The 19,469-nt window shown below is 39.7% G+C and overlaps 1 protein-coding gene across 1 annotated transcript in view; it reads right to left on the reverse strand.

Annotated features, from left to right (window-relative positions):
• The window catches only part of EXOC4 (exocyst complex component 4), an 816,876-nt gene that overhangs the window by 167,463 nt on the left and 629,944 nt on the right, over positions 1-19,469 (reverse strand). Inside the window, exon 12 of the mRNA XM_018046915.1 lies at positions 10,455-10,591. Coding sequence (XP_017902404.1) covers positions 10,455-10,591 — 137 coding nt within the window. The remainder of the gene's footprint in view (positions 1-10,454; positions 10,592-19,469) is intronic.

Consider the following 19,469-nt stretch of genomic DNA (forward strand, 5'->3'; position numbering starts at 1 on the left):
TGCTTGGAGAATCCCACGGACAGAGCAACCTGGCGGGCTTCAGTTCACGGGGTCGCAAAGAGTTGGACATGACTGAAGTGATTTAACATGCCCACAGAAAAGTAAAGTTATTCACTTGATCAATAAACATGAGGGAAAGGCCTGTATGCAGATATCATGCTAAATGTTGGGACAATTATGTGGAAAAAAGACACAGTAACTTGCTTCTAGAACTCCAGAATTCAGATCAGTAACACATACAAGAATCACTTTGGGGACATTTTAAAACTACTCTTGCCCAGGTCCAGGATTCTGTGAGCCTTATGTGAGAAATCCAGGTGGTGTGTTTTAAAATCTCCTCAAATAAATTGTGAGTCCACAGTGTTTGAGAGAGAAAGACATGTAAACCAAAAATACATCAAATAACACATGATAAAAGTCTTAAATTATAATACAGCTGGATAAATATTGAAACTGCTATGCCTAATAAGTTATAGGAGCACATAATAAAAGCTCTCATTTGCTGACTGTGCTCTGTGAATCAGATACTGTACATATTTTTAGAAATCTTTATAATCTCTTCACTATTTAATGAAAATGAATGTATCAGTGGTAGATGAGCCAAGAATAGGGGACACAGCATTGGTTTAAGAGGCAAACGAGAAGACAGGCTAGCTGACTAGGGTTCCCTGGCACAGCCCTTGGCTCTTCCGAGGTTCAGAGTTAGTTAGCTGGCAAAGACAGTGAGATCAGCTCAATTAAACTCTCATTCCTGTAGGACCCTGGCATCTTTTTGCACAGCAAATCCACAGGGTTTCACAAACCATGGTGTCTAGTTTCTGCTACTTGGCACAATGTAGCCACTGAGAGCTTCTGAAGACACTACTTTGATTAGACAGGATAGGTCATCCTCTTCCCGAATACCCATGATGGTGTTCCTGTACTTCACATGGGAAGTTTAAAAGAAGAAAAACCTTTTCTGCTCATTCTTAACTATACTGACCTCCCCAGCCATTTTCATTTCTCAGCCCCTTCCCCATGCATCACGTCCATCCATGCTTCCCTACCACTTGCTCATCCTCTTCGGTCTGTTAGGAACTTGCTCCTTCATGAGATAAACATCTTGAAGCCCCACAAGGTGTCCAGGCTTGTGCCAGAGCTGGCTTCTGCCATTGCTGATGGTAAGTGCACCTCCATGTCACTCATGCCTCGGTATGAGTTCTCAGGCCTCCATGGAGAAGTGGCGAAAGGTGGGCTCTGGGGTGGGTTCCACCTTCTGCTAATAAAAACATGCCTGTGTCCTGTATCAACTGATTCTTCAAGATTAGAAGATGTTTTATTTGTATTTTCTACCAGGCCCAACACAATGCAGGAAGGCCCAGAAATTTGATTAATGAGCTGATGTGCAATTGGAACAGACAAACTTTACAAAAATGATTTTCCATCTTCAAGTGACTATTTGGGGGCACATGAGCAGCTGCTTGTACCTTAGGACAAAGGGGATGATAAAGGGAGAGAAACACTCAGCTTGCAAGTAGCAGACCAACAGACTGGCCGCCTGTCGCTAATGCAGTATAAATGCATGCTCAGTCGCTCAGTCGTGTCTGACTCTCTGCGACCCCATGGGCTACAGTCTGGCAAGCTCCTCTGTCCATGGGATTTCCCAGCAAGAATACTGGAGTGGGTTGCCATTTCCTCCTTCAGGGCTTCCCCACCCAGGGATCGAAACCCTGTCTCCAGTGACTCCTTATTGGTGGGTGGATTCTTTACCACTGAGCCACCTGGGAAGCCCCTCACTAATGCAGAGGACCCAAGAATTCACAGCTGAGTTCTCTTTTAAGACTCAAGAGTTGTGACTAAGTAAGAAGTAGACTTCTAGTCCTCATCTCCCTTTTAGGAAACCTTTTCATCCAAAGCATATAACATGACATCAGCATACATAACAGGCTTTCTCTCCAGAGTGAAGGGCTTAGAGAAAGGTGAGATGTTTTTGACCCTTCCTTAGATCTCCAAACTCCCAGTGGTACACTTGGGTTCTCAGGGCAAACCTGGAAAACACTCCAGCTCTCAGCAGAGGGCATTGTGAGCTTATGGATCAGATTCTTTCTGTAAAAGATATCTGCTGAGAAAGAATCCGATTGCGATATTTCCCCGCTCCCTTCCTCCTTCCCCAATGTTATATCACTTTGGATCATTTGAATTGTATATGGCTTTCTATTTAAGTCAGCCATTTGCTGGCAGCAAAACTAGAACATTTCCTGTTTTTCCTCTCACTGTAATCAGGATTTGGCTGTCCAAATTAGGACTGCCCTAATTACTCCTCAGCAGGTGCCAGTCTGGGGGAGGGCAACACGTGGGAAGAGAGGAAGTAAGGACACTTTACATCTTCAGACTCACACAATAAGGAAACACTTTCTTCCGAGCCTGGAAAGCCTGATTAAGTGACAGGTAACAGGGCACCACGGGGTTCTGTGTTGTGTGTGTGAGCGTGCTGTTGTGTAACAACCACGTAAACGATTTTCTATTTAATCCCTGGCAAAGCTTCACAGAAGCACTTTTCCGAACCCTGAGAGAAATTCAGCAACTGTGGTAGACCATGACAGAGAAGACTCTGAAGAGGGAACGATGTGATCGTGGGCACCAGTAAGTCGACATCATGCCAGAGAATTTGGCCAGGAAGGACACCAAAATGATATAGGCCCTCGGGAGAAGGAATCACGATACCTGTTGACCACAAGATACCAAGAACCAAAAGTGATGGGTATTTTCCAAGAGAAAAGCATTGCATTGGCCAAAAAGTGGATTCGGATTTTTCCACAGGATGGCATGGAAACATCGACTGAACTTTCTGGACAACCCAGTAGTATAATAGATTGGTGCACTGTTTGGATGAAACGGTGAACTATAAATGACAGAAATCATTCCTGTGAGGACAGAGCATGGTGAACAAAACTGTCTGTGAGCCTGCCTAAAGCCAGTTACTACATTTGTTGCACTGAATCCAACCCCCAAACACAATTTTAGCAATGTTCATTCTTTCTCTCCTGCATTGATAATTTTCCTTTTGTCCTAAATAATTTTCTTAAAATATAAACATGCACTTATTTTTATTTAAAATAACAGCTAAAACAATTAAAAAACCCTTCATGTGGTCTCAATTCCCCAGCTATCACTACATTTCTCTGTTTCCTTTCACAGCAAAACTCACGGTAAAAGTTCTGCCTATATTTACAAGTTCTCTACTCCCAGATTCTTTTTTAAGTCCCTATCAATTCAGGTTTCCCATCTATAAGTCCATAGAAACAACTCTTGTGACAATCAGGAATAGCCCCGTGTTCCATTTATCACTCAAAGATGAGTTCTAACACGATCCCAGAGCAGCACTGGGCCCAAGGATCCCTCCACCCCTTTGCTTGGTTTCCTGGACCCCATACTGTCTTCATCTTCCTCCCACTTCACTGATGGTCGCTTTCTCAGTCTCCTTTGCTGGTTTCTCCTCATCTTACAAACTGCTTAAATTCCACAGTCCTTTTCTCTGTCATAGTAATACTCAATCCCCTAGAGATTTCATGTAGTCCATAGTTTTAAATACCATTTATATACCCTATTTATATGTTGGTGGCGGAGAATACCTATCTCCAGGGCAGACTTCTTTCCTTTTGATACATATATCCAATTGCCCATCCCATATCTCCATGTGATTGCCTAATACACACTCCAAATTGAAATCTTATCTACTGCCCCCAAACCTGACATGTTCTCCATCTCAATAGTGGCAACTCTGACTTTTCACCATTTAAATGAAAAATCCTGAATCATTTTTGAAAGCTTTCTTTCTCTCACACTCTATCCAGTCTGGGAGGGAGTTGTGCTGGCTGGCCCTTACAAATATAGTCGATCTTTGAGCAATGCAGGGGTTGGGGCACTGACTTCCGGCACAGTTAAAAATCCATATGCTATTTCTGTCTCAAAAACCAAAGATTGATTAGTGACTCACCCAAGGGCAGGAAACTGAAACAGTCTGGACAGAATCAGGACCCAAACCCTAAGTTTTTTGATTCCACATGCTGGAATCAAACACAAACTTTCCCCCACACTTAAAGATGTGCAGAATGAAAATCCAGGTACTGTATTTATTGAAAAAAATGTGCATATTAGTAGCAGACCCATGCAGTAGAAACTTGGGCTGTTCCAAGATCAACCATGCATTCAGAAGTCAAGCAGTTCTCACCCCCTGTGCTGCTGCTAACCAGTATGAGCTGCAATCCTCACCTGGATGACCACAACAGGCCCTCAGCCTCCATGCTTCCATCTGTGTAACCCCTACAGACTATTCTCAGTACTTATATTTTAAAATAAAAATTAGACCATATCTGCTTGTAGGCACAGCTCTTGCAATGGCTCCTGTTTTAATCAGAATAGAAGTCAACAGCCCTGCAGTGGCCTACAAGGCCCTACGCGGCCTGGCCCTCTGTTCCCTTTCGGATATCTTTCTAGTTCCTTCCTGCTCAGTTTACCCCAGACACACTGGCCTCCATGTTGGTTCTGAAAAGTGTCATGTGTAGTCATGCTTGAGGGCCTCTGTCCTTTGCCAGGGCATTCTTTCCAGATAATCTTCTCTAACTCCCCAAACTCCTTCCAGTCTTTTATCAAACTTCAACATGACAGGGCCTACTGGGGCACCCTACTGAAAACTGCAACCTTCTTCTCCTATATCCCAGGGGCTATTGACTCTACTTCATTTACCCCCGCAGGGCTTACTATTTTCTAAAATTCTTTATGGATTTATGTATTCTCTCTATCATCTCCAACAGAGTATAAACCCTATGAAAGCAGTATATTTTCTGTTTGGTTCACTGCTGTATCTACAAATCCTGGGATAACTACTCAATGATCATTCATTAAATGAATGAAATTCTAGAGACCAAGCAAATGAACTGTTTTAAGGATCAAGTAATTAACTGCATCAAAAGTAACTGAAATTAAATAATATTTTGATAGGTTTAATAAATTTAGGCAAGAACCTTGGGGCACAGAAATAATTCAAAGCATAGACTCATAGAACCACTGCTGATAATCTTAGATGTATCCTGGCAGATAAAAAAATTCCTGAGAACAAATGGCCTGATGTTCATAAAGGAAGGTAAATTACAGAAATTGGGTAAGTTTGGAACTATAGACAAAAATTCTAGAATGGATTATTAATGATGGTTTGTGAACAATTAGGAGGTGGTACTCCCTAGGAGACAGGAAGATCTCACAATTAAACAAGTAACATGACTTCGTTCCTTTCCTAACTGGGTACGGTCACTGACCTGCATGAAGAAATGGTAAAATTTGGCTCAAAGTCAAGAGACTTTGTTTCTAAGATGGAGCGTTCTTAACAAAAAGTCTGGCAAAGCAGGAGGTGATGAATCCTAAAAGTGAAGGGTTGAGAGGATTCCAGAACAAAGAACCAGGTACTGTCTACTGCTGTCTTCTAATGCCCATCATGGAGATACAGAAAGAAGGGTTAGCTGCATTATAAGGATCAGAACCGGAAGGACACTAGTAAGAAATCTAAGTCTCTGATAGGATGCATGATGAAATATAGGGGCATTGATCATGGATGGTAGTAAAGGTAATCTTTGTCATCATCATCATTGTCATTATCAGAACAATATGAATAGCTAATCATTTGGGAGGGGGCTTACTATTTCGCTAAGACAGCTCTAAAAAGTTGACTTTTTCAAAACAATCCTATGAGAGAAGAACTATTATTTTCTCTTTCTGTAGATGAGAAAAGTAAGGCACAGAGAGGCTGAGTAACTCGGTTCAAGGTCAAAGCTAACAGGTGACAAAACTGGTATTGAAATTCAGGCCCCAGAGACTGCTCTTGAGCTATAGTCCAGGGTTTATAGTGAGAAAAACATATGAACCCCTGAAGCACTGACTAGTATATGGACATCAATCTCAACAGAAGTCTTGAGAGATATACAGCGCAAAGTTCTTAATTTAGCCCTGTCCCGTCAAACATTTTTTAAATGACACAGGCAAAGAAACCAAAAGATTGCTTATAAAATCAAGAATGACATGGAACTTAGAGGAATAGCTATGATTATTTTGATGACAGAATTAGGATTCAAAAATATCTCAATAGACTGAAATGATGAGCTAAAAATAACATTAAGTCCAATGGCTACATGTGAAATCTTGAATTTAAGTTAAAAAAAAATTTCCTTCAAATACAGCTTAGAAAAGATAAGGCCAATTTCAGCTAGTATTTCTTCTTACACTTTCCTACCCTCTACAGCCAGACAGTGACCATGTCCTACAAATTCACCCCCTCGTGTCTCTTGGTCTGCCCTTTCCCCTCCATTTCCCCCACATCTCCTCTAATTCAGGCGCTCTGCCTCTCTCCACTATACCTCCACACTCTTGCCTTTCCAATCCATCATCTTACTCAAGCTCAGAAACATCTCCCTAAAGCACAGGTCTGCCCTGGCATTCTCTGTTTATTCATCTTCAGTGGTTCCCACTACCTAACTTTAAAAGGTCAAGTTCCTTGAACCTGGTATTCAACAGCTTCTATTTTGGCTTGGCCATCTTTTCCAAAACCCAAATATTCATCTTTTGTTCATCCTTTTCCTGCTCTTCCCTACCTTCTTGACATTGTTCTGGTTCCTTCATTCCTTCAGCCCCTTCAGCTTAAATCCTGTCTAAATCCTCCTTGTTTTAGGGACTTCCCTGGTGGTCTAGTAGCTAAGACTCTGCATACCCAATGCACCCAACGCAGGGGTCCCAGGTTTGATTCCTGGTCAGAGAACTACATCCTGCATGCCACAACTAAGAGTTTGCATGCTGCAACTAAAGATGCAGGCAAATAAACAAATATTTTTAAAATCCTACGCATTCTTCACAAGTCCAAGTCTGTGTCTTTCTTTTCCTCTGTAATTTCTTCTTCCCTAGAGCATGTCGTCATTGCCTATCTTACTGTATTTTCCATCATAAATTGATGCTGTGGGTATACATGCCTGCTTTCTTTGTCTCCTAGTTTCCTTTCTATGCTTTACCAAAAATGTAAGCTCATTAAAGATATAATCTGCAACTGACTACTTTAGTCCTGCACATTCACACGCAATGAAGGGTGTGTTTCGGCACTGGGTCCTACAAAAAGAAGGCAGTGGTTTTGCTGAAGTATGAGAGCACATCTGGAACACTGGGCTCAGAGCGGAGTGCTCCTTTTTTAAGATAGACACTGCCAGGCTAATGGTGATGAAGGAAGGAGAGTAGGATGGTTTGTGGACCCAGGATGTATCAGAAACCAAGGATGTTCAGTCTGGAGTGAAAAAACCAAAACTACTAAATGGACCATGACAGTCATCTTCACGAATCTGAAGGGATGTTCACGTGTAAGGATGAAACTGATTTGGGAACACTCCAGGAAAAAGAACTATACTCAGTCTGAGTATCATTTCAAAACAAGAATGTTCAACAGTGATCACTGTGCTCTGTGGATTTAGTAAGCTATACAATCTCCATTATAATTAATACTCATTGGCATTACTATTTGTTAGAAATTATGGGTTGCCCTTAATGAAATATAAGAAAGAAAAGACATACCTTGCTTAAAAAAAAAATCTTAAAATTCAATGCCACTTAAAGTAAATGTAAAAACTGATTTTTAAAATATGTTTTTTGACTTTCATTTGGTTAATGTGACATTGGTACAACCATTATGGAATTTGGTTTTGTAAAGTTGAAAATACAGCTTTGGTCCAGAAATTCCACTCTTAGACAACTAACTAAGAGCAACTAACAAGGGCAATGGCTTTTAAAATTTTTATGTGTATCTCTTAAAGGAATTTGGAAAAACTGTATTCTCTCCCAAATTTTAAAATTGAAATTTAGGGTATTTTTTTTCTTTTTTTAAGCATGAGTTCAATGGTTATAAAATACATAATTTTTGGCACCTTATAAAGACTATTTTTGGGGGCTCCAAAATCACTGCAGATGGTGATTGCAGCCACGAAATTAAAAGACGCTTACTCCTTGGAAGAAAGGTTATGACCAACTTAGACAGCATATTGAAAAGCAGAGACATTACTTTGCCAACAAAGTTCTGTCTAGTCAAGGCTATGGTTTTTCCAGTGGTCATGTATGGATGTGACAGTTGGACTGTGAAGAAAGCTGAGCACTGAAGAATTGATGCTTTTGAACTGTGGTATTGGAGAAGACTCTTGAGGGGCCCTTGGACTGCAAGGAGATCCAACCAGTCCATCCTAAAGGAGATCAGCCCTGGGTGTTCATTGGAAGGAATGATGCTAAAGCTGAAGCTCCAGTACTTTGGCCACCTCATGTGAAGAGTTGACTCATTGGAAAAGACTCTGATGCTGGGAGGGATTGGGGGCAGGAGGAGAAGGGGATGACAGAGGATGAGATGGCTGGATGGCATCACTGACCAGATAGATGGACGTGAGTCTGAGTGAACTCCAGGAGTTGGTGATGGACAGGGAGGCCTGGTATGCTGCAATTCATGGGGTCGCAAAGAGTCGGACATGACTGAGCGACTGAACTGAACTGAACTGAAATATTGATACTTTAAATCACTATTTTAAGTGTAACCAATAGAATCTCAGTACCTTAGGGATTTGATATCCACCACAATACATTTAAAATATATGAAAATAAGCTTGTAGTTCAGCTGGTAAAGAATTTGTCTGCAATGTAGAAGACCCTGGTTTGATTCCTTTGTTGGGAAGATCCCCTGAAGAAGGGAACAGCTACCCAATCCAGTGTTATGGCCTGGAGAATTCCATGGACAGAAGAGCCTGTCAAGCTACAGCCCATGGGATCTCAAAGAGTTGGACACAACTAAGCGACTTCATTATTATTAATGGTTAAATATTTTTCATTTTTCTCTTTGAAGTATTATTTCTATTTCATTTCCTCACCAAGTTTTATCCTAATGGAATATATCTTAATGCTCAAAATTATTTTATTATTAATCTATTTATAGTTTCTGCAAAAAAGTTCATCTAAAATCTAAAAATTTAAATCAAAATTTTACTTATCAAGATACTAAATGTTAACATATTTTTGTTTGATGTGCCATTAGAACTATCACTTGTGTATCACAATTACACAATTGAGTATAACATATATGTTGATTATATGTATGATTTTAATCTAAATGTATTCACACTGTTGATGAATAATTATTGAACAACAAAAAAATATTATTGGGAGTACATCTTTCAGTGAAATGACTTTTTTTTTTTTTTGGTTCATGTAACTGTGGATAAATATTATTTATTGTTGGAGTTAAGGAGGTTAAGCATTAATCTGTGTTACATCCCTTGGCCAGATTAATCTTCCCTAAACACTGCTTCCTGGCTTACTTATAATGGCTCCTTATCATCTACTATTCAACAACTAAATTTCCAAGTCTTCTTTTTTAAGATCCTTTGTTATATGGTCTTACTTTTCCTATTCAACATTATTTCCTACTTCTTCTTAGGAACTCTGTTCCATTCAAACCTCTCCCTCCTCAACCATCCATGTGATTCTTTATCCCTGCAATGCTCCTATTTCTTCTTTCCACCTCCCTAATCTCATCCATCTTTCTAAGGTTCTGAATCTGTCTCACCTTCTGTGAGATTTCTCTTGACTCCAGCCTGTCACTCTCTTTAATGTTTGATTCCTTCTGCTTTTACAGTCTCTAGTGTACAAGGAGTACCTGATGCTATGCTATACTGTCTGTCCTTAATTATGTAGCACATAAAATTTAGCATTTTATAATACATTCTTTTCTCCCCTAATTGTCACTTATCACTTAAGACACCTGAACTTGTCAACTAGACCATAATTTGTTCCTATTATTAGCTTTTTACAAGAAGTGCTATGATCTCTTCCACAAGCTCAAAGAGAATTTTGAACTCAGAAGAAAGAAATCGGAGGAAAACGAAAGGTTTCAAGTTTATAACAATGACCTTTCATCTCCACTGATGCTAAAAACAGATTAACCATCCTTCCATGACAGTAGGAACGCTATATAGATCAAATATTGGGAGGACTACATTTGTACTAACTAAAAGAAAACGGTATGGATTGTTAAGGGTTGCTAAGAGTTCAAAATTGCTTTCTTTAAAGATCTTCTAGAATCACAAGAGGGGTTAATCAAGATCTGGAATTTCCTTGAGGAAGACACACCTTGTGATTCTAGATGTTTGTAAAAATCAAGGCTGACACTTCATCTAAGCCACTCAGTGGAGTCCTAAGTGGCTCTGTCCCTTTGTCCCTTCCACTCTCTGTTGATACACACGTCTGTGTCTAGGAGACTGTTGCTTTAGTATATGTTCTCATCAGGCTTCTTGACAAACTGAAGGACAGTCCCTTTCTATAATGGTGGAAATTTGGGCTATGAAGGCAGTATCACCCACTGCCCCAATGGTCAAGTTCTAAACTGACTTTGTTTAGCTCCACAGACGCTTTACCTGTAGGCTGTAGCGCAGGTGTCCTTGTACTCCTGCAGCTTCACGCACACCATGTTGAGGAACTGATCTGAGTAGGCACTCAAGTCGTGCATCAGGTTCATGAGGTCTTGTACTGTCTTCTCCACAATGATTGTGCTCTGGAAAAGAACACAGAGAGGACACAGAAGCTGATGAGGGTTTTGACTCAGGTAATGTGTAGGACAAGGAAGGACAGCTAAAGGATGTTATCACTTAAGACACCTGAACTTTCCTAGAAGGACATGACATTTAAAACTACTCACGAAAAAAGAAATAAGCATCTTACATAGTGCTGATCCTCCCAAGACCTGAGAAGGTGTTTTTTTATGGAAGGACACAGGACAGGGAATTTCAAATTGATTTCACGAAATTCTTGGCATTCACAAGATATCTCTGTGGCTTTTAAGAAAGGAAATATATATTCAGTTGCAGTTGGATTTATCATCCTCAGGGTTCTACTTTCAGATTAGGGATCCATGACAGGCAGCCTGAAGAAAAAGCCTTCCAGGAGTTGTTTTTAAAAGTTTCAAAACCATCAATCTATTAAGGATACCAAATAACATTTGTATTGTGCCTTACAGCTTGTAGAATGTTTTCACATATACAGCATATGTTACCCTCACTTGAAACTCACATAATAATGATAATCATGAACACTTTCGGATTCTTACAAGTGCAGAGTACTGAGCTAGACACTGTACATGCTTTATCTCATTTAATCCTCTCAACAAACCTATCAATTGAATCCCTTAACCATCCCCAGTGTAAAAAGGAGGAAACAGGCTTAGAGAAAGAAAAAAGCAAAGCAGGGACTCCAGACTTCAATCTTTTCACTACTCCATTGCGCTTTAGAAACATTTCTCATGAGATCATGGTGCTTCTTGTTTTTGTCCCTGTAGAAGCAGTGTCCAAACAGATGTGTTTTAAAAGCGAATTAAAGGGATATCCAAGGGAAAAAATAAACCCATCTTTAGAGACTAATAATACTGTGCAGTGAAACAATGCTATATCTAAAAAGAGACATTTTCAATAAATTCTAAATTTTTGCTTAAGAATAAGAAAAAGGTGGCAAGCCACGCCAGAAAAAAGGAAAAGGTATAATTGTTCAAACCATTTGTTTGTGCCTCTTTCCCAAAGAGCACAATTACACTGGAGTAAATATTAATCGTATGCTTAGTATTTTGGAATCCTTTGGTCAATAGCTGGTTTGATGAATATGTATTTATTTATATAGAATTCCAGACTGAGCCAGAAAAGTGAACATTAAAATTTTTTTTCCAGTCTGACAGTAACTTTTGAAATAATCAAAGGCATTTTATTATGCTTAAATACAGACTATGGGGTACAGGGTTTTGGTTTTCTTTCTTCTACAGACAAAAAGAATGGACAAAAGTGTACAGCTTTTCTCAACACAGTGGGGGACCAGCTTAAGTTATGAGTTTACGCGTACGTGCTTATTTAGGCTAATTTGGTTCTAGAAGTTTCTTCTTTGCCTCTCCTCTCCCCACACCCCAAGTAAAATAATCAGAAGATGAAAAGGAAGGAGCAGTTACATCGTGTAGGGAAAACTCCATGGGAAACCAAATTACAGTCTCTATAGAATCCCCACAAGTTCAACTTCCTTTTCTGTATTGATTTTAAGATTAAAGCACTGCAGCTTCACCCTGATCCATAATTCTGTTCCTTGGTGTTTGTGAGTGAGTGACAGCAATTGATTCTGCTCAGCTACATGTCCCTATGCTGCTATGAAGAATCAAAAATCCTCATCCTGATTAAGAACACAGGATATCCTACCACACGTGGACAGCAATTAATAAAGGAGAGTGGACTCCAGCCATCCTAACAAAGGCCGTTTAAAATCTGAAACACTGCAGGGAAGATGAGCGCAAGCAGATGGCTCAGATCACTGAGAGAAAGGGCCTGGTTCTACTTCCAATGACGCTATTGATAATCCACTCTGGGACAGTTTTGGGGAGCTCCTCCCTTTCCGATGGCTCTATCTGAGCCTTCTGGTAACCAAGGAGAACGTGATGGTCCTCTACGGCCCTTCATCACTCAGTTGGTACCTTGGTGCTTGCAGACTTCGGGAATACTGTGTTACTGTTCCAGGTCGTCTCAGGCGTGTTTGTTCCTCCTGATTAGACTATCGACTTCTCAAAAGTGACACTAGTGTCCTTCTTTTCTGAAACCTTCCCTGTGTCACACAGCAGCTTCCCTCTAGCTGTCTATTTCACACACGGCAGTGTATATATGTCAGTGCCTGCTCACAGGTGGGAGGCAGGAGGGTGGGAGGGAGGCTTATGAGGGAGTGGATATGTATATAGTCACAGCTGATTCACACTGTTGTACAGCAGAAACAAACACAACATTGTAAAGCAATTACTCTCCAAATAAAAAAATCTTAAATTCAGCCAACTTAAAAAAACAACAACAAAACATAACCTTCCTATCCTTCTCTTTCTTCACGTATTCTGTAATTTCTTAGGATCTTCAGCACAGTACTACTAATCAAAGAAACAGGACTAATAATGTTAACTCATATAAATAATGTGAGGGATATCATATATGTGAAGGATGCTAGACACACACATCTTTGCGTTTTGAAGTCTCTTTGGGTGGATTCAGTTTGGTCTATATTTATCCCAGGGCTTTTGGGCGACTAGAATTGTGCTGATATCAGTTGGAGGGGAAGGGGAGATTGGAAGCACATAGAAATATTCCCTGGAGATAAAGGTTTTGGGGTAAACAGAAAGTACCTGCCGGGAATGATTAGAATGCCACGGTTTAATTCTAATGGTTGTGCTCAACACAGAGCCTATGTGATGCTATATGATTATATACAATTTTCCAGCTATTTGCTTGGTTTACCTTGTCATGATAGCACTCTGGATAATCAATCACTACATTCTCTTCAAGGAAAATGACACTGTAGTTTGCCAAATGATGGGCATTTTTACAGGGGAAAAAGATTCCATTTTCCAAGAATTTATAACCATTTCCAAATCAGTGGCTCTGACAGATAAATACTGAAAATATCAAATGTCTAACAAGGTCAATCCTGTTTTTATTTGATCCCTTTGGCATCACAAATGATTTATTGGCTCATTATTAATTTGGCGATTTGCCAGTGGTGACTATAATGACTTCATCATAAGTAAAACCTTGATTTTATTCATTATAATTGCCATTAAACATATCACATATGATTGATATTTGTTTAAAAATAACTCAATTCTCATTTCTTGTAACCTATTACCAGGTAATAAGTCTGAGCTTGACATGAAAAATGAGAACAGGAAAAAAAAAAAAATTCCAGGATAGCTGAGGCAAAAAAAAAAAAAAAAAAAATTGCTATGAAGAATAAACAACTAAAGTTTCTTACAGGGCTATATCAGCAACGTAAAATAAGATGATGGTATATAATGACCAACTCTTTGGTTCTGCACTTAAAATTTTTAATGAATGAATAAATGAATAAACATGATTGGACATTAAAGACCTTGTCCACTTAGGCCAAATCCTAGTGGGGTACAGTAACCAGTGGTAAGCTTTTTTTTAAAATAGGAGTATAGTTGATTTACATTGTTATGTTAGTTTCAGGTATAGAGCAATGTGAATCAGTTATATACATACACACACACACACACACACACACACACACACACATATATACATATACATATAGCTGCTCTTTTTTAGATTATTTTCCCATACAGGTCATTACAGAGTATTGAGTAGAGTTCCCTATGCTACTCTGCAGGTCCATATTAGTTATCTATTTTATATATAGTAGTGTGTATATGTCAATCCTGATCTTCCAATTTATCCCTCCCCTACTTAACCCCTAAATAACCATAAGCTTGTTTTCTGTACCTAGAACTCTATTTTTGCTTTGTAGATAAGCTCATTTGTACCCTTTTAAAAGATTCCACGTATAAACAATATCATGATATTTGTTTGTCTGTCACTTCCTTACTTATAGTCTCTTTCATCACATTACAAATTCCTTTTGATAGGTGACTACACCTTCATATCTCTACTGCCTAGGAGAAGGTATCTGGCACATTGCAGGTGCACAACAGATGGTTATCAGATGAACTGATGCACATTCAGAACAAGGTGAAAAGACAGAATAGAATTATAATGCAGGATAATGGCTCAAAAGCCTGATTTGGTAATGCTGAATCAGAATACAGTCTCTATTACTACATTACTGTATCTTCATTCTCATGGTTCTAAAGACTGAAGATCTCAGACTTTTCTATAAAAACACTCCTAATTTCCCCTAATTGTTTTATTTTTCTTTAATGACAATCCATAAATATATATATACACACACAACTAAATTGCTAATTTTAAGTTTTAAGCTGTAAAAATAAATTCTCAACTCAGGAAAAACCAAAAAACTTTAGTTTGGAGAATGTGGTCTCTGTGTGTGTACTGTTTCAGCCCTTGGACTAGGGATGCGTCAGAGATGCTACAAATAGCCTAGGGTCCTGGGAAACTGCTTTAGGAAGAATTTGAAAGAAAAAAGTAAATCCATCTATCACTTCAGACATGCTCCACCACATCCCCTCAGCAAGACACACAGCAATAACTGTGGAGGGAGGGGCTTTTCCTAATACTTAATGATGACAATATTTCTGTTTAGGAGGATATATCCAACTACGAGTTTCCAGATCTCATCACTACATATTGTCCTTCCAGTTACTAACAGCTCCAAGTTGTTGTTGGCTGTAAACAATAACGACAATAGTGACAGAAATCTTCTTTCTGGTTTATAATCTATATTTTGATTTATGTGATGTTTAAAATAATCTGAATTGGTTTGCTCCTTTAATAAGCTAACTGGTAAAAGACTATGCATCCAAGGATTGGTGACTAAGGAAACTGCCACTTCTACACTCTTCCCATTCATGCTTCTATAACCAATCATTCTCGTATAACCCACGGGCCCTTCATGGCATGGCTTCTCTCTACCCCTCCAGCCTCAATACTGCCATTTCCCCTTCGCTCTCTAAGATCTGGCTACATGAGGCTGCTTCCATTTTTCCTTCTCATTTCAAGGCTTTGCACTTGCCTATAAAGTTCAGTCCCTTGCCTTTCTTTCCTAGAGCACTTTCTCCTATCCTTCAGGTCTTAGATAAGAACTCCTTTCTGTGGGAAGATTCTTCCTAACCTTCATTAGGTTCTCCTGCTATAAGCACTTAGAACATATTTATCTATACAGCCATCTCTCCTACCTCTTCTTTTGGTTCTGTTTCTCTGGGGAGCCCAGATTAGTAGCAGAGGGGGGTACTGATTGGGAGGGACATCTGGTCGGTGGTTACACGCACACATGTTATATCTCAACTCTGAACAATTTATATCCAGCCATTACACAAATGAATAGGCATCCCTTCAAAACTCTGTCTGAGAATACCATATGTAAGCATATAAGGCTTCTATTATAATGATTTTCACTTAGGGTGTATTTTTAAAATGTGAAGGTGCAGCAGTATTGTTGGCAATATTATTATAGACAACTGTTATAAATGAGAACTGTTCTGAAAGAACAGAAGTTTGGTGGAGAAAGAGCAGAGAATTTAACAAATTGATTAAATATATACATATTTATTCAGTAAATATTTCTTGTATGCCAAATACTAACCTAACTGTAGGAAATAAAGATCCAGAAGAGACAAATTTCCTGACTCCAGTAATCTTAGATAGGAGGAAGAGACATCAGTTCAGTTCAGTCACTCAGTTGTGTCCAACTCTTTGCAACCCCATGGACTGCAGCACGCTAGGCCTTCCTGTCCGTGACCAACTCCCAGAGTTTACTCAAACTCATGTCCATTGAGTCGGTAATGCCATCCAACCATCTCATCCTCTGTCATCCCCTTCTCCTTCTGCCTTCAATCTTTCCCAGCATCAGGGTCTTTCAAATAAGTCAGCTCTTTGCATCAGGTAGCCAAACTACTGGAGTTTCAGCTTCAGCATCAGTCCTTCCAATGAATATTCCAGACTTATTTCTTTTAGGATGGACTGGTTGGATCTCCTTGCAGTCCAAGGGACTCTCAAGAGTCTTCTCCAACACCACAGTTCAAAAGCATCAATTCTTTGGTGCTCAGCTTGCTTTATAGTCCAACTCTCACATCCATACATGACTACTGGAAAAAACCATAGCCTCAACTAGATGAACCTTTGTTGGCAAAGTAATGTCTCTGCTTTTTAATATGCTGTCTAGGTTAGTCATAAATTTCCTTCCAAAGAGTAAGTGTCTTTCAATTTCATGGCTGCAGTCACCATCTGCAGTGATTTTGGAGCCCCCCCCAAATATAGTCTGCCACTGTTTCCCCATCTATTTGCCATGAAGTGATGGGACCAGATGCCGTGATCTTAGTTTTCTGAATGTTGAATTTTAAGCCAACTTTTTCACTCTCCTCTTTCACTTTCATCAAGAGGCTCTTTTGTTGTTCTTCACTTTCTGCCATAAGGGTGGCGTCATCTGCATATTGATATTTCTCCCGGCAATCTTGATTCCAGCTTGTGTTTCTTCCAGTCCAGCATTTCTCATAATGTACTCTGCATATAAGTTAAATAAGCAGGGTGACAATATACAGCCCTGATGTACTCCTTTTCCTATTTGGAACCAGTCTGTTGTTCCATGTCCAGTTCTAACTGTTGCTTCCTGACCTGCATACAGATTTCTCAAGAGGCAAGTAAGGTGGTCTGGTATTCCCATCTCTTTCAGAATTTTCCACAGGAGGAGACATACAAGTTCACAAATATGGACAATACAGTGTTACAGACACTGCTACCCTGGGCATCTGTATATAGGGCAGTAGAGGTACAGAGGAGGAGAGAGTTCACTGGACTAGGGTAGAAGGGGTGGAAGGAATCCTGAGAAAGAGGAAGTTACAATTGAACTGAGTCCAGAAAGACAAACAGCAACTTGTCAACTGACAAAGAAGGCAGGAAAAACATGGTAGATGGAATAGCATAATCAGGAAATGGTGTGGGATTCTGGGAATTGCACGTGGTTCCTCACGGCTAGGGTGAGAGTGTGCTGTGTTTATGCAGATTGGGAAGGCAGGCAGAGAGGACCCTGGAAGCTAGATCCTGGAGGCCTTTTTACAACACATACAAACACGGTATCTAAATATGTTTGAATATTCCTTCTCTAGCAAGAAAATAAAACAAACTAATCCCAACTGATGTCACTAGTCACCAGATGAGCCACTTCAAGTATAGGAAGACAATTTCAAAAGGCTCTATTCTACCGTTCAGAAAAGCAAAACATATAGCCAAAAGGGAAGTATGTTCTCAGTTCTGGCAGCCTCAAGAGTCAGGTAGAATTTATGAGTAGGCTTAAACAAAGAAAATATAAGGTTAAATTCTGGGCAATCAAAAAGACTATATCCCTGTAGAAGTCACAAAAGTGCTCATAAAATTTATCTGCCAAGTAACAACTTGAAATACATATGATGCAAATTACTAATAATACTTATTTTTTTTAACATTTTGAATAGAGGATCATTTATGGTTGAATACAATCTGTGCCTAACATTATAAGCACAGCTGGCTTTTTATGAGGTTTATTTAGGGGGTTGTGATTTCATATTCAGAACAAAACAAATGGCAGGCAAGGGAAAAGAAGTCTGGAACAGTTGTGCTTAATTAGACTGTGAGATCCCAGGGGGCATCTTTGTTTCCTGAGCTAACACTAGATAACAAAGGAATACTTGTTGACTTATATACTTCAAATCAATGTAATTCTATGGCCTGGTTATCAATTCCCCTTGATGTGTAATGGAACCCAGAGAGGCAAAATAATCAACAATAGGTGAGCATTAGCACTTGCAAGAAATATCCCCGAGTTTGCCCTCCCCTCTAAACAGAAACATATTTCAAAGGTTACTATTCTGCCAACTAGCTAGTGCTACATGTTAGGAGGATCACAGAACTATCATAGTTACAAAATTAGCAGCTATAGTACTTCATTTTTGCTAAGCAATGTTCTTGGTATAAAGCATGGTCTCTTTTCAAAGGGGTTATGACTGTCTACTTGGGATAATATCATTCAGAACAAGAAACAAGTGGTATTCCAAGAGATGAAATGAAGTGTGAAAGACAATGGAGGAGGAGTCAGGGAGCCTGAACTGGGACCTGGAGGATGGGTCAGGCTGGATACATGGAAAGGAAGGGGTGAGATACTTCCGGCTAGAGAAACGGGGCTGCACAGGCTGGGAAGGAGGATTGAGCTGGTCTCACATAGCAAAGAGAAGTCAAGGGTGGTTGGAGAAAGGTTGACCAGACAGGGGAGAATCAGTTTGTGGAAACTCTGAATGACAAGCTGAAGGCCTTTTCCTGTAGATGGAGAGAAAGAGGGCAGTGTATTAGACAGTGGAGCCCAGAAACTGAATTCTAGTGCCAAAAGCAACTTGCTGTCCACAGTCTAATTATCTTAAGCCTCGTTACAATTATGGTCCTAGATGGAATCTTAGTTTGGAAAAGCCAGTTGTGAAGAACAGCTTTGTAACATTTGGGAAATTTAAAAACAAACTAGATATTATATGACATTAAGAATTTACTGCTAATGTTGGTAACAGTGATAATGTTATTTTGATAAGAAAATGCTGCTCTGTAATATTATTTTGGTATAAAACAGCTTGAAATCTTGGCTTACACAACTAGAAAACCAGATGAGATACACAAAGTAATAGATTTCAGATGCCAGAGAAGGAAAATGCATGAAGCAAGACCTATGGCCACCCCAGCTGGTGTTTCCAGGCCATAATGCAGAAGGTGGTACCTAAACAGGGCCTGGAAGTCTTGCTGAGTTGAGGAAATAGAACTTGGAGGTTTGGAACATTAAGGAAGCTGGAGTTTCATGGGGCAAAATACTGGGAAGGCAGGAGCTGCACAAAGAAAGGGGGAAAGAAGGGAGGAGGGAAGAAAAGAGAAAGAGAGAGAGAGGGAGAAAGTTGGAGGGAGGGAGGAAGGGAGAAACAG

The sequence above is a fragment of the Capra hircus genome, chromosome 4 (assembly GCF_001704415.2).
Source record: "Capra hircus breed San Clemente chromosome 4, ASM170441v1, whole genome shotgun sequence".
NCBI lineage: Eukaryota > Metazoa > Chordata > Mammalia > Artiodactyla > Bovidae > Capra > Capra hircus.